This window comes from Saimiri boliviensis, chromosome 17 (assembly GCF_048565385.1).
Source record: "Saimiri boliviensis isolate mSaiBol1 chromosome 17, mSaiBol1.pri, whole genome shotgun sequence".
NCBI lineage: Eukaryota > Metazoa > Chordata > Mammalia > Primates > Cebidae > Saimiri > Saimiri boliviensis.
This window is the reverse complement of record NC_133465.1, coordinates 21,956,575-21,978,233: the sequence shown is the minus strand read 5'-3', so window position 1 is coordinate 21,978,233 and position 21,659 is coordinate 21,956,575. Positions and strand designations below refer to the sequence as shown.

Genomic DNA, 21,659 nt, shown 5'->3' with positions numbered 1-21,659 from the left:
GCTTAGCGGGCGCCCCTCCTGGCGGAGGCCCCGGAACCTGAATGCTCCACCTGGAGGGTCCGGGCGCAGCCGGCGGCTGCGTCCCGGGGAGAAGCCGCCCGGGGCGGGGAGGCGACATCAAACCGCGTGAAACTGTTTTGGAAAACCTGGGATGATCATTTAAATGTTTAAAATATGCACATGGTAATTCAAAACTAATTACCCTGAGCACATTTGAAACATTGTTGCCACCGTCTCTGGATCCTGCCTGCCGACTGCGCGGCGGCTCACTCTGGTGTTTCTATAAACTGCTTCAGCGATTTTAACTTCCAGGCTAAATCCGGCAGCGCAGGCTCTGCCTCCCGCCCCTGGTTGGTGGAGAGACCCTTTCCCCGACTTCCAAGAGAGGAGGCTGCGCCCCGTTTCCCTGGAGAGCCATTTGTCACGGTCTCGCAGCTCTGGCTGCGGAGTCTTTGCTCTGGTCGTGTTCACGATGGTCATTTCCATGATTTAATTTGGGTTAAAATGACCTCTGTCCCCGCCTATTCCTTTTGTTGTTTTCTCCCCATTCCCCTTTCCTCTGTGTTGGCACGTGGCCCCCATTCCAACCACATCCCACCTGGCTCCTTCTCCACTTTGGGGTGCGCATGGAAGGCTTTGGGGGGTTGTAAGGTGGCCACATCCACCAGCAAGAATGAACCAGGCCAACCCGGGCGAACGGCGGCCACTGCGGAACATGTGATGGTGGTGCCAGGGCACACCCGTGCACATGCCGCACACACGTGTGCACACACACCAGCCGCGTGCACGAATGCCGCGGACACGGATCCAGGCCTGCTTACGGACTAGACTAATTAGACCTAGGCAGGTCCCGAAGCAAATTCACTTCCCCAATTTCCAGAATAAAATGAGTTCTCTTCCTTTGGGGGCACTAAACCAGCATGCCAACGGCTCAGGGATCGACAATGGTGATGTGTGGCCAAAATGACTCGACTCCGCAAGTCTATCCAGGGAGACCGACCGCGGGCTGGGATTGGAAGAGGCGCAATTCTGGAGTCCAGAAATTAGCACAGGCTTATATGTATGTTCCAGGACACAGGTGAGCGATGACTGGCTCCTTATTAATGCTGCAAAGATGCCAGGGGCAGGCTTTAGACGTTTAGGAGGACAAAAGTGGGTTAGATTCCCCCAGCCAGCTCCAGTTTGATAGAGCGTTATTACCAGGTTTAACTAGCGCCATTAAGAGACTCTTCATTATCCCCACACCACCGCCACCTAAGTTATCACATGAGCCATAATGCAAGAGAGAATTTCCATTCCATCAACAAGAGAGGGAGCCAGTCTATCTTTGTCCAAAGAAAATGAGCAGCCAGCATGAGGCTTGCGAGGAATCGAGTGCACAGCCCTCCAATAACATGCCCTGCAGGAATTCCTCAGCTATGGAGTTGGCTAAGCAGAGGCAGACTGCTCAGGAGTGATCTTCCCACGTACCTGGCCTGTGAGAATGCCAGCTCCATGAGCAACTGAAAGGTTGATTACCGACAAAGGACACTCCCAGGACCTACATTCCACAGGGCAGGAATGTTATTATTATTTTTTGAGACGGAGTTTTCCTCTTGTTACCCAGGCTGGAGTGCAGTGGCGCAATTTCGGCTCACTGCAACCCCTGCCTCCTGGGTTCAGGCAATTCTCCTGCCTCAGCCTCCTGAGTAGCTGGGATTACAGGTGCATGCCATGCCCGGCTAATTTTTGTATTTTTAGTAGAGATAGGGGTTCACCATGTTGGCCAGGCTGGTCTCGAACTCCTGACCTTGTGATCCACCCACCTCGGCCTCCCAAAGTGCTGGGATTACAAGGGTGAGCCACGGTGCCCAGCCAGGGCTTAAGTCTTAAGCTCCAAGGAAATTGAGACCAAGGCTGCCCTCCTGACGTGCAGCAATCTCATTTCTTTTTCTACCAAGACAAACCACGCAAATGCGAATTTTCTCGGTATCACCTGCACCTGCTTTACTTGCTCCTGTGGAGCGTGCCAGTCCTTCAGTTTCAAATGGGCTCTTCTTCCAGCCAATCCATTTACGCAGCTTCACAGTGATGGCTCTTAGGTTTTGTGTCTACCTCCACCGGACCGTCCCTTCCCCTCCACTGGCCTCCCTTCCCACACCACGCACTTGGTCTCCTCTGTGTCACTCTGCTTTTGCTTATAGAGAGTGTTCTTCCATTTTGTGAGCCTCTCCCTCGTGGATGGAAACTGAGAAGGGAGCTGGTCTTACATTTCCTTTGCATTTCTTGTGTCATCTCCAGTATCTTCTCACAGTCCAGACACCGTGTCAGGTACCCGGAGGATCCAGGTTTTTTTCTTTTTTTCTTTTCTTTTTTTTTTTTTTTTTTTGACACAGTCTGGCTGTGTCGCCCAGGCTGGAGTGCAGTGGCACAGCCTCGGCTCACTGCAGCCTCCGCCTCCTAGGTTCAAGTGATTCTCCTGCCTCAGCCTCCGAGTAGCTGGGATTACAGACACGCGCCACTACACCCAGCTAATTTTTGTATTTTTAGTAGAGACGAGGTTTCGCCATGTTTGCCAGATGGTCTCAATCTCCTGACCTCAGGTGATCTGCCCGCCTTGGCCTCGCAAAGTGCTGGGATTACAGGTGTGAACCCCACACCCGGCCAGGAGGACCCAGTTTTAGAGCTGGAGTTAGAAGCCCCACAGGATGACCCAGCACACCCCCATACACAGAGCAAAAATCGTGCCCCTCATTCCGATGTTCCTGGCATCCTATAACTTGCCCAAAGCTAGATTTATTGCTCCTGCTGTAAAGTGTATCTGCTCTAAGCCTCACTTAAAAGCTACCACTTGGCAGAAGATCAACTTAGAAGTGCAGGCTAGCAGGTGAGGGTGAGGGTGGGAGGGGGCGGGGTGGAGCAAAGAATGGAAGCTTGGAGAACTACCAGCTCAATATTTAACCTAACTGGTAATTTGCTGTGACAATTATGCCACACACGGAACACTGCCACCATGCAAGAATGTCGCTCTCTAATTAAGAGGGCTCTGCGTTTCCTCGTCACCGGCGCTTTAATAACACACACAAAATGAGGCTTGGTGGCAGGAGCTCAAGGTTCTATCAGGAGGCACGTGCAGCACGCGCAGGGGTGGCGTGCACATCAGTCTGAGCGCTGCTGCCGGGTGAGCCGGCTAACACCTTCAACTCTCCCCCAGATGGAGATGGAAGGGAGCAGAGCCGTCAGACCCTCTCGTGACCAGAGCTGGTTTGACTGACAGGCGTCTTCCCGGATAGCCTGTGTGTGTCCCCACTGCAAATTGACACTCAGGCCACGCCTCTTTACAACCAGGAAGGCTTGGTGTGGGTTTGACCTTTAAAGAGTAACTTTAATAAGGATCTCCATGAAAATCAAAGTCCAAGGAAACAAATCTTCCTCTTCAAGATGGAGAGCAAGACGGGAACGGGGACACCCCACCCCGAAACACGCGAACTGCTGGTTAAAGGGACACACACACCCCAAACACGCGAACTGCTGGTTAAAGGGACATACACCCCCGCCAACACACACCTGAACTGCTGGTTAAAGGGACACACACACCCAAACACACCCACAAACTGCTGGTCAGAGACCCTGGTGTGAAACAAAAGAATATGATTAACATCTCGCCTGTAAAGGATGTTGCCATCGTCTAAACTGCTTGCTGGATTCCTGAAACGTGGCTAAGCAAGACAAACTGTTTTCTGCTTAATTAGTGGCTCTTTTATGGAAGGTCTGCTGCCTGGAAAGAGCCCATTAGAGGAAGAGAGCTCATTTGCAGCGATGTACCTTATACAGCTACTCAGATTTTCAATAAATCGTGGCAAAGGATGTTGCTGGTGGTGGTGGTGGTGGGCATGGCGCTGTGATGGGAGCAGAAAAGCTTCTGCAGGAGACAAGCTTTGCATTCCAAGCCTAAGTGCTGAGGAGATCACCTTTCCCAGGCAAACATATCAGCCTCTAAAATTTTAGGCCAACAGAAATGACCTCTGTACCATGGCTGACTGAAGATATAAATAAACTCCAACATGAACAGCAGTGTCAATGGTGAGAGGAGATGAGAGTCCAATCGGAGCTTATTTTTAAAAAGTCCTGGCTGTTCTGACTCCATTTCAGCGCAGGGCATGCAGGGGCACAAAGCCGCGGCTCCCTGCGGCGAGGCATCCTCCTCACCACACCAGCTCCTAGGTTACCTGGCTGGTGAAAGGAAGCCGCCACACACAAGTTAAATATAGGTTTGGTTACCTGCATTTTACAAGCACCCAGAATGTTATCTGAGGAAGCTGTCATTTTTAATGACAGCACAAACTTCCAATTACCCACTGGGTAATGCACTAGGGAACGGGCATAATTTTCTAAGAACAGCTCACAATTATTAAAAGTTTACATGATCACTTTTGAATTGGCTATATAAATATTCCTCACTATTCGAGGCTGAAAAAAAATGATTTGTTTTCTTGAAAAATCTACACTTTGAGATTTATCAACAACGAAGTAGGGGGTGTAAAGTGATAGCCACTAAGAGCCTGAGAGGCTGCAAAGGCGGCCAAGTGGCTGGTTCAAAGCCTCAGACACCCACAAGCTCACTGGCAAGTCAGACACACAACAGGCCCAGTGCAGGTCAGGGGTATGGCAATGTATAACACAAGAACCTCTTACTGGCTGGGCACGGTGGCTCATGCTGGTAATCCGAGCACTTTGAAAGGCCGAGGCGGGTGAATCACCTGAGGTCAGGAGTTCGAGACCAGCCTGGCCAACGTGATGAAACCTCGTCTCTACTAAAAATACAAAAAATTAGAGGGGCGTGCTGGCAGGTGCCTGTAATCCCAGCTACTCGGGAGGCTGAGGCAGGAGAATTGCTTGAACCTGGGAGGTGGTGGTTGCAGTAAGCCAAGATTGCGCCGTTGCACTCCAGCCTGGGCAACAAAGAGACTCCATCTCAAACAAAACAAAACAAACTAAATCTCTTACTCAGGCTATGGTCAAACACGATTCTGTTTGCACCAGGAACCCAATTCCTTTCGGCACCTCTACCCAGCTTCCGTGGCACTGCGTGGCTTCATGTGAGTGATGAACACAGCACGCGGTCACTGTTCCCAGGTGTTGCTGTTGTTCTCCACATACAGACCAGACAGACCCTGACCTCAATGCAGGCTCTAATCTGTGAGTCTCAAACCACCCAACTCTTTGGAATCTTTCCTGATTGACTCTAGTCTTCCAGCAATCTCTTCATCAACCGAATTTTAATTTCACTGTGATATGACAACGTGCCCCCCCCCCCGCCCAGCCTGGCTCCAAATAGTCCACAGTTCTCAGGGACAGGTATCTTGATTTAAAGTCACATACTGGCCAGGCAAGGTGGCTCACACCTGTCATCCCAGCACTTTGGGAGGCCGAGGCAGGTTGATCACTTGAGGTCGGGAGTTCGAGACCAGCCTGACCAACATGGAGAAAACCCGTCTCTACTAAAAGTACAAAATTAGTTGGGCGTTGTGGTGCATGCCTGTAATCCCAGCTACTCAGGAGGCTGAGGCAGAGGTTGCGGTGAGCCCAGATCGTGCCATTGCACTCCAGCCTGGACAACCAGAGCAAAACTCTGTCTCAAAAAAAAAAAAAAAAAAAAAAAAAAAAAGTCACACCCTAAGGCCAGGCACCGTGGCTCACACCTGTAATCCCAGCAGTTTGGGAGGCTGAGGCAGGCAGATCACCTGAGGTCAGGAGTTCGAGACCAGCCTGGCAAACATGGTGAAACCCCGTCTCTATTATGAATACAAAAAAATCATCTGGCTGTGGTGGCGCACGCCTGTAATCCCAGCTACTCGGGAGGGTGAGGGAGGAGAATTACTTGAACCCAGGAGGCGGAGGTTGCGGTGAGCTGAGTTCGCACCACTGCACTCTAGCCTGGGCGACAGAGACACCATCTCAAAAAATAAAGTCACATACTAAGAGGCTGGAGCCATGGAGACAAGTGACTATATACTTTTCCCAATGACTTTTCAAAGCCAGCATTACAAATACAATGAAAATATTTCATGATCATTAATAGCTTTAGATAATCAAGTTGATTTATAGGCAAGTCAACTGTAGTCTCAAGAGACCATGTCTGCCAGGCTGGTGGAAAATAAGAGTTTAGTGTCTTCATAGGCACAACCCCCACCTCTGTAGTAGGCAGGATGGAACTAAGGCTCCAAAGCCTTCCTTTCCCTCCCCTCCCTACATCAATCTACCTGCTTGCAAGGGCCGGCTCAAATTACCTCCCAGCCTTTGATGGTACACAGGGTTAGTGGAGTTATCACTGGACTTAGGCAAAGAAAAATCAATTGGAGAACCCAACAGAACAAGAGAAGGCATAGATTTTCAGTGCCACAAAAAGTATAAATGTTTCTGCCAGTGAAACCCTGAGTTTATAACAATTAGAAAAGTGTAAGCATCCTGCAAGAGTGAATTGGCTCAACAGATGCATACATCCAATGAGCCAAACACTACTTACAATTATTTATCTAGATTATTACTTTTTTTTTTTTTTTTTTTTTTTAGACGGAGTTTCGCTCTTGTTACCCAGGCTGGAGTGCAATGGTGCAATCTCGGCTCACCGCAACCTCCGCCTCCTGAGTAGCTGGGATTACAGGTACACGCCACCATGCCCAGCTGATTTTTTGTATTTTTAGTAGAGACGGGGTTTCACCATGTCGACCAGGATGGTCTCGAACTCTCGACCTCGTGATCCACCCACCTCGGCCTCCCAAAGTGCTGGGATTACAGGCTTAAGCCACCGCGCCCGGCTAGATTATTACATTTTAAAATTATGTTGGTGATGGTGTTTTTTTTTTTTTGTTTTTTTGTTTTTTTTTTGAGATGAAGTCTCCCTCGGTCACCTAGGCTGGAGTGCAATGGTGCAATTTCGGCTCACTGAAACCTCTGCCTCCTGGGGAGCGAGTCTCCTGCCTCAGCATCCCAAGTAGCTGGTACTACAGGTGCGCGCCACCACACCAGGCTAATTTTTGTATTTTTAGTAGAGACAGGGTTTCACCATGTTGGCCAGGCTGGTCTTGAACTCCTGACCACAAGTGATCACCTGCCTAGGCCTCCCAAAGAGTGGGATTATAGGTGTGAGCCACCGTGCCCAGCCTGATGGTGCTTTTGATGAGATTTTTATCAAAATAAAGATATTCATCCTATAGTGCTAGGAGAAAAGCATTACAGAATATGTGTACTATGATCCCATTTTTAATTTAAACTATACACGGCCAGGCGCGGTGGCTCAAGCCTGTAATCTCAGCACTTTGGGAGGCCGAGGCGGGTGGATCACGAGGTCAAAAGATCGAGACCATCCTGGTCAACATGGTGAAACCCCGTCTCTACTAAAAATACAAAAAAAATCAACTGGGCATGGTGGCTCGTGCCTGTAATCCCAGCTACTCAGGAGGCTGAGGCAGGAGAATTGCCTGAACCCAGGAGGCGGAGGTTGCGGTGAGCCGAGATCGCGCCATTGCACTCCAGCCTGGGTAACAAGAGCGAAACTCCGTCTCAAAAATAAATAAATAAATAAATAAAATAAAATAAACTATACACATAGAAACATCGAAAAAAGTAGCCAGCTTTTTTTTTTTTTTTTTTTTTTTTTTTCATAAAACTGGTAGACCACCCAAGGCTTGTAGCCTTTTTTTTTTTTTTTTTTTTTTTTTGAGACGGAGTTTCGCTCTTGTTACCCAGGCTGGAGTGCAATGGCGCGATCTCGGCTCACCGCAACCTCCGCCTCCTGGGTTCAGGCAATTCTCCTGCCTCAGCCTCCTGAGTAGCTGGGATTACAGGCACGAGCCACCATGCCCAGTTGATTTTTTTTGTATTTTTAGTAGAGACGGGGTTTCACCATGTTGACCAGGATGGTCTCGATCTTTTGACCTCGTGATCCACCCGCCTCGGCCTCCCAAAGTGCTGAGATTACAGGCTTGAGCCACCGCGCCCGACTATTCCCTCCTTTTTGAGACAGGGTCTCGCTCTGTCACCCAGGCTGGAGTGCAGTGGGGCCATCATGGCTCACTGCAGCCTCCACCTCCCAGGGCTCAGGTGATCCTCCCACCTCAGCCTCCCAGGTAGCTGGGATTATAGGCGCTTGCCACTACGCCCAGCTAATTTATATATATTTTTTGTAGAGATGGGCGTCTCCTTATGTTGTCCAGGCTTGTCTCAAACTCCTTGGTTCAAGTGATCTGCTGCCACCTTGGTCTCCCAAAGTGCCGGGATAACAGGCGTAAGCCACTGTGCCTGGCCATTTTTTTTTTTTTTTTTTTTTTTTAATAGATGGGGTTTCACCATGGTGGTCAGGCTAGTCTTTAACTCCTGACCTAAGGTGATCTGCCTGCCTTGGCCTTCAAAGTGCTTGGATTACAGGCATGAGCCACTACGCCTGGCCTTTTTTTTCTTTTTGAGATGAAGTCTCACTCTGTCCCCCAGGCTGGAGTGCAGTGGCACCACCTTGGCTCACTGCAACCTCCGCCTCCCAGATTCAGGCAATTCTCCTGCCTCAGCCTCCTGAGTAGCTGAGATTACAGATGTGCGCCACCATGCCCAGCTAATTTTTTGTATTTTTAGTAGAGACGAGGTTTCACCATGTTGGTCAGACTGGTCTTGAACTCCTGACCTCGTGATCCACCGGCCTTGGCCTCCTTTTTTTTAACTGCAGATTATTTTCCTAAAGTAAACATGGATTACTTGTATAACAAATAGTCAATAGTCCAAATAATCCCCTTTCCTTTTTTTTCTTAAACATTTACTTAACATCATTTTTTTTTTTTTTTTTTTTTGAGATGGAGTTTCGCTCTTGTTACCCAGGCTGGAGGAGTGCAATGGCGCGATCTCGGTTCACCGCAACCTCCGCCTCCTGGGTTCAGGCAAATCTCCTGCCTCAGCCTCCCGAGTAGCTGGGATTACAGGCACGCACCACCATGCCCAGCTAATTTTTTGTATTTTTAGTAGAGACGGGGTTTCACCATGTTGACCACGTTGGTCTTGATCTCTTGACCTCGTGATCCACCCGCCTCGGCCTCCCAAAGTGCTGGGATTACAGGCTTGAGCCACTGCGCCCGGCCAATTTTTTCTTTTTTTAGACGGAGTCTTGCTCTGGCACCAGGCTGGAGTGCAGTGGTGGGATCTCGGCTCACTGTAACCTCCGCCTCCCGGGTTCAAGCAATTCTCTTGCCTCAGCCTCCCGAGTAGCTGGGATTACAGTCATGTGCCACCACGCCTGGCTAAGCTTTGTATTTTTAGTAGAGATGAGGTTCCACCATGTTGGCCAGGAAGGTCTCGATGTCTTGACCTAGTGATCCACCTGCCTCGGCCTCCCAAAGTGCTGGGATTACAGGCGTGAGCCACTGTAGCTGGCCTACTCAGTACCTCACCAGTTTTTTTTTTTTTTTTTTAATAAGTGAAAATTAAACATCTAAGCTCTATCTTTTTGGGAAACCGATTATTTCCAAAGGTGTTTATAAAAGCCAGAACTCTACCAGCAGAGTGGATATAGGACCAGGAGCTAACAAACCACACAAAAGGTGGTGGGGGGAAATCTCTTTGAGAGGAGGAAACAATCAATTTACTAGGGGAACAGTGGCCTTCTCACAAGTGAAAAGAAGCTGAAACAACCTGAAACAACCTATTTCTATAAATAAAACCCTGGACAGCGTATTGCCAAAGAAACACGAGTCAACAGAAACCTTTACATACTGAACTGCCAAACTTCACTTTTAGACAGTATATTAATTATGCAGTCAATAACCATGGGTTTCATTAGTGTATTAAAATGCCACGATCAATATTATTTATACTTTTCGAAGATGGGCCACTCAGGAAACAGAAGTGGGGGACGGGAACATTTTTGACCCTGTAGTTCCAAAAAAGAACAGCACACCAGAGATCAGCAAGGCTTTAATGGAAAGCATAAAGCACTGGAAATACGGACAGAAATCAGATTATTACCCTTTTATTTTTTTTCCCTGCCCCTTTCACAATGAGACTGGAGGGAATTCAAGAACCACTTAAAATAAAGGCAAAATGATTAGATTTTTCTCTAATTGCTTCATGCTGATGTTATGGTGTACGCAAAATCAACATTGATCTCTAAGTGAAAGATGAGAAATACAACACAAACAGCTGTTCGAGGTAAACTGTATCCAAGAGAATTCTACGAACTGTGGGCCAGAATCTATTTAGGCACCCCTCAGGGACCCAAATCTCTTAAAAGCCTCAGTGGAGCCAATTTCTGCTGCTCCTGTCCTGGTGATCTGAAAGTTTAGTAGGGAAATCTGTTAAAAACATCCTCCTGGAGGGAGCCCTCACCCAGCACTGCCCCTGGATTTCTAATCCCACCCACGTAGACGTGCTGGTTTCGTCCCACTGGCCACTGAGAAAGCTCGAGGACGGGTCTAAGGTTCCCTGGACGTGTCCTGGTCCACGGCTGGTGGCCAGACACGTGGGGAACGGAGGGGATGCTGGGAGTAAAAGGCGCGGGGGACTCTGGCTCAGCCTCACTAATTGTTTGGACGCATTCCTTCCTGCCCTTCTCTAGTCTCAGGAGATGGTAACTGGGTTGCGTTTCATTCTCTGACTGAGGCCTCAACAGTGTTTACAGAAGTTCTTTTCTGTCTGACCTTGCTTTTAAATCAGCAACTAGAAAATTACAGTCTTCAGCCCTGCTCTGGATTGACAAATTGCGGGTGGGAAGTGGTGATCTGGCTTCCAGCCGGTAACCAGAGTCCCCCGCGTCTGCTCTCAGGAATGGAAGTCAGGCAGTTTAAGGCCACCCGGCTTCCTGTGCCAAGAGAGGATGGCGAAGAGGAAACAGGCCGCCATTGCTCCCCACTTCCAACAGCCACCCCAGGCTGCATCTGCACCAGTGAAAAGCCAGGGCCTCTGGCTGCAGACTGGCCGCAGCACGGCCGGGGGACGAGGGGGATCGGGACAGCCAGTGCCAGGTGGTGTGTTGCAGCCACCAGATATACAATTAATATGATTAGGAACACACAGAGCAAGCATGCTCTCGCTGACTGAAGAGCCCAGTGGCATAATTACTGTTTTCTTACTAGATCACTGTCTGTGCACATTTCAAAGCCTGGTTGGTGTGAGACTGCTGTGTAAACATCAATAAAATCCCAAAGTGCCAGATCATCAGCATCCTTGGGCGAAATGGCTTTTTGTTTCTAATGTTTTCAAGCTTTTAAAGATGCATTTCAGGGCTGCAAACCCCAGGCAGAATGGTCTCCATGCCTTGGACTAATCTTTGGGTTTATAATGAGTTAACATCTCCCCCAAGTGAACATTTATTATGAAGGCTAATTAATTGCTTTCCAGTTACAGGAACTCTTTGCATTCAAAGAAAGTAGGATTCACAAGCAAAGAATATACTGTTTATTAAAACAAAGCAAGGGAAACAAAAGGTTTCAAAATCCTTTCCATCAGACATAGCTTTAGTCGAAAAAACAAAACGTGTGAATACAAGGACTATGAACAGGTAGGAATAGTCTACGTTCGACAGCCGAAATTCAACTCGAATTAAGTGGAAACTGAAGAAATGCTTTGTAGTTGCCTGGATTTCCCTAGGGGACGGCAAGTCAGTGCTTATCAGCAGTCCTCAGAAGAGACAATTCTGATTAGTATCAGACCCATCTGACTCAGGCTATTAAACCCTGAAGGAAGGATATTCTGCAGATATAAAAGATAGGCCTTTGATTAATAATTCTACCCCATTGCCATTCCAAGCATTAACTACTAGGTAGCACCTCCGGAAAGAGAGTGCCTTTGAATCTAGGAAGACACGCTTACTAAAACACCCAGGTGTCCCACCACCTCCTCTCAGCTCTCCCCGCTGAGACGCAATCCAAGGTGTGAGGGGGTCACCACTGGAGAAGCAGAAACCCAGTCATATCATTTACTTCCCGTTCGCAGTGAGGGTCAGTTACTGGCATCATCATTCCTGCTTGATGGTAATGGAATCTTCACACCACTGACGGAAGCCTGGAGATGGGGGGTGACTGATCCTACACTAAGCGGCTGGCGGACACCCTGGGCCTGACGGTCTACACCACAGCCACCTAAGCGTACTCTCCGTTGCCTACCGCTGGGCTGTGAGATGCACGCGAGAGGAAGTTGCTTAGTCCGCCATAAAGAGCCTCTGTGCTGTGTAGCAAATGTGGGATTGTCACACAGGGGCGGGAGGAAATGGATTCCGTTTGGCTCTTTGCCTGCAAGCTTCTGCCCAATCAGCACTCTCTCCTCACATTGATGCATTTCTCCGGATGCTCTGGACCAGCCTTCTGCCATACTCTCTGTAGTCCACAGGCTTCACATCCATCACAGTGGCCTTAATTCGAGACTCGTCCTTCAAAAAGAGAAGCGGTCTGTGAGCGATGCAAGTGTGGCGGGCAGCGATGAAGCCCCTTTGGCTTCATGGCTTCAATGAGCCCAGCAGGAGGTAACACAGACACACTGGGTTCAGAGTTCAGTCACTGCAAGTGAGTGACAGCACAGGTCTGGGTGTCGGGGGCTGTGACCGCAAACAGGCCTTCCTCTAACACAGGCCCTTCAGTCAGAAGCCTAGAAACATCCCAAACACTCAGAAGCCTAGAACCCCAATGAGACGGACTTTAGAGGGCTTCTCTGGTTTATCGAGGGGGATACAGCCCAGAGAGGATATGTGACTTGCCCAAAGCCACACAGCTAGTTCTGAAAGCTAAACTTTCATTCCAAGAACAGCTGAGTTGTAAAAGGAATAGCACTGCGGCAGAGGCGGAGGCCCGAGTTCATCCTGTCTCTGCTCTGGAGGAGGCAACCTCTGCCCTTCACCTTCCCTGTCCAGACACGATGGGGCTCAGTGACCCCAAAACTCCCCCCTGGCCCCACCCATTCCCGACATTGTTTCCCAGTCGCATCGGATCCCTACCTCACTTAACGGTTTATAGTAGCACGTCTAAGCACAGGTATTGAGGCTGAGGTCTGGTAATAAACAGCGTGCAAACCCTGCCAGCAGCAGGGAGTTTCTGCAACTCCCCCTTCCCTCCCGCAGGTTCACACCCAAGCACCGAATGATGGCTTCACAGGCAGCTGGAGCAGCGCCCAAGAGGGCTGCATGGGAGAGCTCGGGGTGCTCGCTCGGGGTGCTCACACTGTGTGCTTGGCTGTTACAGAATCCAGTGATACTCGCAAGCGTGACTAAGAGCACAGCTCTGAAGTCAGACTGCCTGGGTTGGGCCTTAGTTCTGCCAATTGCTCCACAGGACTCGGGCAAGCGACCTGCTTTCTGATGCCTCTGGGTCTCTCTGTGTGCATTCAGTGGTAAAACGGGGTAACGACAGTTCCTACGTACAGGGTTACTAGGTTCCAGTGAGATATTCCACGTAAAGGATAGAGAACAGTATCTGGCGACAGTGCTCAATAAATGCTGTTTGATTGTAACTATGTAACTAGGCCTGGCGCGGTGGCTCACATCTGCAATCCTGGCACTTCGGGAGGCCGAGGCAGGTCAAGAGTTCGAAACCAGCCCGGCCAACACGGTGAAACCCCGTCTCTACTAAAAATACAAAAATTAGCCAGGCCTGGCGGCAAGCACCCATAATCCCAGCTACTTGGGAGGCTGAGGCAGGAGAATCGCTTGAACCCGGGAAGTGGAGGTTGCTGAGATGGCCCCATTGCAGTCCAGCCTGGGCGACAGAGTGAAACTCTGTCTCAAATAAATAAATGGTATTACTCTATGGTATTATGGGCAATTTAAGGAACTTTCAAGGAAGTTTTAACTACATGTGGTCTCTGTTTCACATACTGAATTACTGATTTAGAGATGGGGTGTCACTGTGTTACCCAGGCTGGCCTTGAACTCCTGCCTCAGTTTCCCAAGTAGCTGGGGCCGCAGGCGCACACCATCACACCCAGCTCATATACTTAATATACTTACTTCACAATCTAAAATCAAAGAGGCGACTTCTCTACATGTGTTAGAATTTTTTTTTGTCAGACAAAGAAAAAAAAAAAAAAAAATCCCAGGATTTAATTGAAAAAACAGAACAAAACCAAGACAGTATTCCCCACGTCCAGCCATTGTTTAGACAAGAAACCTAAGCTCTCTTTCTCTTTCCTCATCTGCAAACGGGATAATAACAGTACCTGTGTCAGGAAGTCAACAAAGAATGAACACGGTGCTCATCCCTCCCTGGGGAGGGGCTCCCGCACACGGGAACTCACTGCTGGGGACGGGGTGGGGCGTGCACAGTAACTCACTGCCGGGGAGGGGGTCCCGCATGTGGTAACTCACTGCCGGGGAGGGGGTCCCGCACATGGTAACTCACTCCTGGCAAGTGTGACGCTGGGGTCTGGCACACAGTGTCATGACGCTGCCGTGGGGGACAAACAGCACTCCCCACCACTAACCCTGCAGCCCTGGGGCCCTTACTTACATTGTAGGTCTCTACTTTGACCCTGACTCTGAATATGAAGGATCGGAAGTTGGCATTCTGGAAAACTTCTTCAAATGCCTGTTCATTCTGCAAAATCAAATATAAAACTTGACACACAGAAACCACCAGACAACTTGCATATACTGGTAAGACTTAAAAAGACTTTATGAAAATTACTGTCCCCAGTCGCTTGAAATTAGGAATGACTAATCTACAGGTAACACTACATAAAACTGTTTTCAGTAGAATTTTATTTAAAATTAAAACACTAATCAAATTCATAGAAAGAGGAATGGTAGCTGCCAGGGCCGGGAAGGAGAGGGGGCAAGGGGAGTTACTGGTTAACGGGTACAGCGTTTCAAACCCCAAGCCATCAACAGTCAGTCTGCATTCTCCCCTACCCTCCATCCTTGGAAATATAAATCTGTCGTGTGTGTCTATGAATCTGCCTCTTAAAAAAAGTGCTGGAGGCCGGGCGCAGTGGCTCACGCCTGTAATCCCAGCACTTTGGGAGGCCGAGGCGGGTGGATCACGAGGTCAATTGATCGAGACTATCCTGGTCAACAAGATGAAACCCCGTCTCTATTAAAAATACAAAAATTAGCTGGGCATGGTGGTGGCGCATGCCTGTAGTCCCAGCTACTTGGGAGGCTGAGGCAGGAGAATTGCTTGAATCCAGGAGGCAGAGGTTGCGGTGAGCCGAGACCGCGCCATTGCACTCCAGCCTGGGTAACAAGAGAGAAACTCCGTCTTAAAAGAAAAAAAAAAAAGTGCTGGAGACGGATGGCAGTGACGGGTGCACAGTAATGTGAAGGTACCTAATGCCACTGAATTGAATACGTAAAAATGGTTACAACGGCAAGTTTTGTTATGTATGTTTTCCTAGACACGAAAAATTAAAAATACTCTTAGAAGTTTCTAAGACTTCAAGGCTGGGCACTGTGGCTCACATCTGTAATCCCAGCACTTTTGGAGGCTGAGGCAGGCAGATCACTTGAGGTTGGGTGTTCAAGACCAGCCTGGCCAACATGGTGAAACCCCAGCTCTGCTAAACATACAAAAATTAGCCAGGCATAGCGGCAGGCACCTGTAATCCCAGCTACTAGGGAGGTTGAGGGCAGAATAATTGCTTCAACCTGAGAGGCAGAGTCTACAGTGAGCGGAGATTGCGCCACTGCACTCCAGCATGGGCTACAGAGTGAGACTCCATCTCAAAAAAAAAAAAAAAAAAAAAAAATGTTAAGAGGAGGTCAGGTATGGTGGTGCATGCCTATAATCCCAGTGTTTTGGGAGACCAAGGTGGGAGGATTGCCTGAGGCCAGGAGTTCAAGACCAGCCTGGGCAACACAGCAAGACACCATCTCTACCAAGAAAAAAATTAAGCCTGGTATGGTGGCGTGTGCAGGTGGTCCTAGCAGCTCTGGGACTGAGGTGGGAGGACTGTCTGAATCCAGGAGTTTGAAGCAGCAGTGAGTCATGATCCAACCTAGGTGGTAAGGCAAGACTTTGTCTCACAGAGAGAGAGAGAGAGAGAGAGAGAGAAAGAGACAGAGAGAGAGAGAGAGAGGAAAAACACTCAGAACATTCAGAAGAAGTTCCAGCTATCGTGTAATTCATGATTTCAGCCTCTGTATTTCTAGCTACTGATTCGGTGTGCACGCAGGGAAGACTGCTGAAGTGGACAAAGGCTAGTAAACGCCTAGAAACAATCCTTTCCCCTCTCACTCTTCACATGCAACTTAAGTTTCTTTATGAAAGAGACAGAGATCCAGTAAACAGACAGAAATCAAAGAATACGCTTTGTATAAAGATGCATAAATAAATGTGTAACAACTATATTAACACAGTTCTTTGTATTTGAGACCCTTGACAAAAAAAAAAATTAATAGTTGACAGCAGCCTGGTATTTCTGCAAAGTCACACACAGCATGAAAGCAGCTTTGCTGAATGGAACTCTTTTCTGTAAAGGTTAGTTGGTCCAAACCAAAACCAAATGCATCCCCTGGACTTTCAGATATAAAAACAAAACAGTGGGTTAAACCTTAAGAAAATTCTGCCGGCTGCCATTATACTTCCAAGATGAGGGGCGTGGCGTGCACGCTTCGAGATCTCATGGTTCCTCAGGGAAGCTTCTGTACGTCCTCCTTCACCGACAGTAAGAACAGTCAAATATCATAAGTCCATAAAAAAACCTGAAAGGCTGACTCCAGCCTTAAAATTTGGTAGGAAAATTGAGGACCAGGCAAAAACAGACAAAAGATACTATCACACTTTAAAGTCGATTCCAGTTATTTCTGTAACAGGATTTGTTGAAACTATTTTGAGAGATCTCACGGACAATTTAAAAAAGTCGGGCAGAGCCCAAACAGACAGAACCGAGGACAGGAAAGAACAAGAAAAACACACCAGAACAAATGGCAAAGCCTTTCATCTTTGCGGCCTTTACAAGTATTCCAGCCAATTTGGAGGAAATCGGGGGGGAAAAGCCGCCTATAGACAGCCGCCCATTTATGTGGCCCAGAAAATATAGCTTTGATTGGTCTTCCTTGTGTTTTATCTGAGCAACTGTCTTTCCTAAATTCGGCATCAATGGCAATCGATTCTGTGCATTAAATAAACCTAATGAGTGAAAATGCAAATTTATAAAAACGATAGCGACAAAGTGATGTTACGGAAGAAAGTCACTTCATCAGAACTGCATGTGATGGCCTGAAATGGCTCCTTAGATGTGCATTTATTAGTATTACTTTGTAGGATAGACTCAGGAACTTGATATATGTGCATTTCAACCAGGATCTGACTCAACTTTTCTGGAAGGTTTTCACTGTGTTAAAAAGCATGCCTGTAATTTAGATTACTTCAGATGACGCCTCCCGATCTAAGCAATCTCAGGCACACTAGAATCTGATGCACTAATCAGAACAGGAGAAATGGGGGGCTTAGACTTAGAAAGTGCTTTGGTTTTAAAGTACTTTTATATATGTTATTTCATTGTTAAGCACATCCAAAATGGACAAAATTAGACGAAATCAGATGAGCTCATAAATAATTATCAGACTTAGAAACTGTGTACAGTACCAAAAAGAAACAAACTAAAAAATATAAAACAGCAAAAAGGGGATCAGTGTGATAGCACGAGAACCATTAACAGTTATAATAAAATATGTGGCTGACCTTGTCTTTTAATTCTCCAAGATAGGCAGCATTTTGTCCAAGGATAGCTTCAGCAGACTCCTGGAAACAAGTCACCCACTGATTCTCTTGAAAATCTGCAATATTTACCTAAAAACCACAATTCTACATTATTTCAGCAAAGAAATAATAAAAAGAAGACACACTAAGGAGACAGGAGAGGTTAACGTTCTTTTTCTACCCATTAAAATAATTCCCAGAGAGGGCCAGGTGCAGTGGCTCAGGCCTATAATCCCAGTGCTGTAGGAGGCTGAGACGGGTGGATCACTCGAGGTCACGAGTTCGAGACCAGCCTGGCCAAGAAAGTGAAACGCTGTCTCTACTAAAAATACAAAAATTAGCCAGGGGTGGTGCAGCACACCTGTAATCCCTGCTACTCAGGAGGCCGAGGCAGGAGAATTGCTTGAACCCAGGAGGCGGAGGTTGCAGTGTGCCAAGATCACACCATTGAACTCCAGCCTGGGCGACAGAGACAGACTCTGTCCAAAAAAAAAAAAAAAAAAAAAAAAAGCAGAATCTAGGTACATCAGATTCTTAGTTCCTGCCCAGGTGCAATGGGCTTTGCATGAAAGGTTTTGAGTAAATCAGGGGAGTTCTCTGCATTTTATTTGATTCATTATTTTTTTTTTTTTAGACAGAGTCTCTCTCTGTTGCCCAGGCTGGAATGCAGTGGTGCGATCTTGGCTCACTGCAACCTCCACCTCCTGGGCTCAAGTGATTCCGGGACAACAGGTGTGCCACCATGCCCAGCTAATTTATCTGCATTTTAAATTGTTCATTCTGTAGTCACTAGAGTCCTATGAGACGGCTTTGTCACTGCAGGGCAACCAGACAACTTAAGAGCCTACATGTGGGCCTCTGTCAGTCACCAAATTGAACTCACAAAAGAAATGAGCAATCAAGTGTCTCCAACCGGACTGTGGTGTAAAGTTACACAGAGGAGAGTCCAGGAAGGAAGCAGATCGCAAAGAATCCACTTGCTAAAGGAAAAGCCTTTGTATAAGTAAGAGTCGTTTTTCTTTAAGGCATCACTTTGACGATTTTACATCTTCATTTTGCATGAGTACAAGGCTTTTAATATAGGGAATGTTATGATGAAAAATAAGGTGACAAAATAAAAGCTAAAAGCACTCGTACCCCGCGCTATCCTTCTAAGCAAAGAGCTTCTTGTGTACAGGGCAAGAACTACAGTCACGCAGACGTGTGATCAATGTCAAATCAAACAAGTGTGTGGGAGACTGCAGTGTGTAGTTTAACAGAAAGGCTGATGCTTGAATAAACTGAATTTTCTTCCTCGTAGTTCAATGAAGAGTTTATAGTTTACAAAAAATGAGCCTAGACGCAGAACTTTCCTGCTAAACTAACATTTCACTTTATTTTACTTACTTTTTAGAGACAAAGTCTCACGCCGTCATCCAGGCTGGAGTGCAGTGCCACCATCACAGCTCACTGCAGCTTTGACCTCTCGGGCTCACGTGATCCTGCCACCTCGGCCTCATGAGTAGTTGGGACTACAAGTGCATACCACCACGCCCAGCTAATTTTACTTTTTGTAGAGACAGGGTCTTGTCATGTTGCCCAGGCTGTTATCAAATTCCTGGCCTCAAGCAATCGTCCTGCCTCAGCCTTCCAAAGGGCTGGGATTATGGCATGAGCCACTGTGTCTGGCCAATATAAACATTTTTAAGGCTTCTGATATATTACTGTCAAATTATCTTTTGGAAAAATGTTAAACTGTTTGCAACCTCCGCCTCCCACATTCAAGTGATTCTCCTGCCTCAGCCTCCCAAGTACCTGGGATTACAGGCATCCGCCACCATGCCTGGCTAATTTTTGAATTTTTAGAAGAGATGAGGTTTTACCACGTTGGTCAGGCTGGTCTCGAACTCCTGACCTCAGGTGATCCACCCACCTTTGCCTCCCAAAGCGCTGAGATTACAGGTGTGAGCCACTGTGTCAGGCCTTAAACTATTTTCCTCAACTGTTATTATCGCCTAGTTCTATCACTGAAAACAAAACAAAAATCTTAAGGCTGGACGCGGTGGTTCAGGCTTGGAATCCCAGTACTCTGGGAGGCTGAGGTGGGAGGATGACTCGAGGCCAGGAATTTGAGACTAGCCTGAACAGCAGAGCTAGACCCTGTCTCTACAAAAAAAAAAAAAAATTTAAAATTAGCTGGGTGTGGTGGTGCACACTGTGGTCCCAGCTACTTGGGAGGCTAAGGTGGGAGGCTGCTGGAGCCCAGAAGGTGGAGGCACTCTAGTCTGGGCAACAGAGTGAGACCCAAACACCCAACTTTACAACTTTTTGTTTGTTTTTGTTTTTTTTTTTTTTGAGGCAGAGTTTCGCTCGTTACCCAGGCTGGAGTGCAATGGTGCGATCTCGGCTCACTGCAACCTCCGCCTCCTGGGTTCAAGCAACTCTCCTGCCTGAGCCTCCTGAGTAGCTGGGATTACAGGCACGCGCCACCACGCCCAGCTAATTTTTAGTATTTTTAGTAGAGACGGGGTTTCACCATGTTGACCAGGATGGTCTCGATCTCTCGACCTCGTGATCCACCTGCCTTGGCCTCCCAAAGTGCTGGGATTACAGGCTTGAGCCACCGCGCCTGGCCACAACTTTTTTTTTTTTTAAGTTTTTAAAACAGAAAGAAACAATTCTTACAATGCAAAAAAGCAACAATCTCACACCATTACATCCCTCTGAGGTCAGCTATACTAAAGCTAGAGAACAGATTATCCCCACGAAAATAACTAAATACAGGCATTGGCTGTGTAAGTACAATTACTGCTCTCTAGAAATGCCATTTCAAATTAATTTATCTTCATAGCTGTTACGAGCGGGCAAGTGTTACTGATGCTATGTATGACAGGCACGAAAGACTGAAATCAGCTGGGGTATCTCAATGCCACTTTCTCGCATGAAAAAAAAAAGCTGCTTATCTTAGGAGGCAAAAAGACTGGTCTGTCAGTTGAGTGAAAAGCCCTTGACTTCCTTATCAAGAGAGGATGAATGAGCTCTTCCACAATGACTCATCTGCTCTGCAGGCTTCCTACCGTGAATGACCGTTTCTACTTCGGTGACCACAGTGCCTGGCACATGGGAGGGACTCCGTGGAACAACCGTGCTCCTCATCCAGCGAGTCTACTTACCGACAGGATCATGCGGTACTTGAAATTGGGGAATTCAGTGTCACACTTCTCACAGCGGTATAAGCCATTCTGCTGATCAATCACTTTCTTATTGCAGTCCTGAGTCGGGCAGGCCTGGTACATGCAGTTTTCTTTGCGAAGATACACCACTGTGGCCACGGAGCTAAAGTAGTCCGGCTTTGGGAGAAAAGAACGGTGTGAGACAGAGCACCCAGCCCGCTCGGGTCTGGCTTACAGGCAGTTCAAAGACTGCCCTTACGTCCAAGTGCTAAACGTTTATATATTTCAAGTCTCAAGATCACAAAGTGATCACAGGGAATAATTCATTCTGCAGGTTTTTTTTTTTTTTTTTTTTTTTTTGAGACAGAGTTTCACCCTCGTTACCCAGGCTGGAGTGCAATGGCGCGATCTCGGCTCACCGCAACCTCCGCCTCCTGGGCTCAGGCAATTCTCCTGCCTCAGCCTTCTGAGTAGCTGGGATTACAGGCACGTGCCACCATGCCCAGCTAATTTTTTGCACTTTTAGTAGAGACGGGGTTTCACCATGTTGACCAGGATGGTCTCGATCTCTCGACCTCGTGATCCACCCGCCTCGGCCTCCCAAAGTGCTGGGATTACAGGCTTGAGCCACCGCGCCCGGCCATTCTGCAGTTTTAGAAATCACATGTGCCAAGTACAAAACCCATGAATGTACTAAGCTAAGTCCTAAAGCATGTAATTCCTTAACAATACAAGAGTTAATTCTAAATTAGACTGAGTTAATTAAAAGTGAAATTGTTATCCTCTTCCCTTGAAGACTCTCTGAAAGACAAAGACTTGTTCCTCCTGATCCTCTGATCCTCCACAGGCAACAGATCTAGGA

At 47.6% G+C, this 21,659-nt stretch overlaps 1 protein-coding gene across 3 annotated transcripts in view; it reads right to left on the bottom strand.

Annotated features, from left to right (window-relative positions):
• Nucleotides 1–11,392: 11,392 nt before the first annotated feature.
• The window catches only part of RPA1 (replication protein A1), a 58,406-nt gene continuing 48,139 nt past the window's right edge, over nucleotides 11,393–21,659 (bottom strand). For all 3 annotated transcript variants that reach the window (XM_039475883.2, XM_074388351.1, XM_039475882.2), the window contains 4 exons: nucleotides 20,798–20,974; nucleotides 17,628–17,735; nucleotides 14,454–14,540; nucleotides 11,393–12,385 (listed from right to left, as the gene is read on the bottom strand). In XM_039475883.2, the coding sequence (XP_039331817.1) occupies nucleotides 12,281–12,385; nucleotides 14,454–14,540; nucleotides 17,628–17,735; nucleotides 20,798–20,974 (477 nt within the window). In that variant the 3' untranslated portion in view covers nucleotides 11,393–12,280. The remainder of the gene's footprint in view (nucleotides 12,386–14,453; nucleotides 14,541–17,627; nucleotides 17,736–20,797; nucleotides 20,975–21,659) is intronic.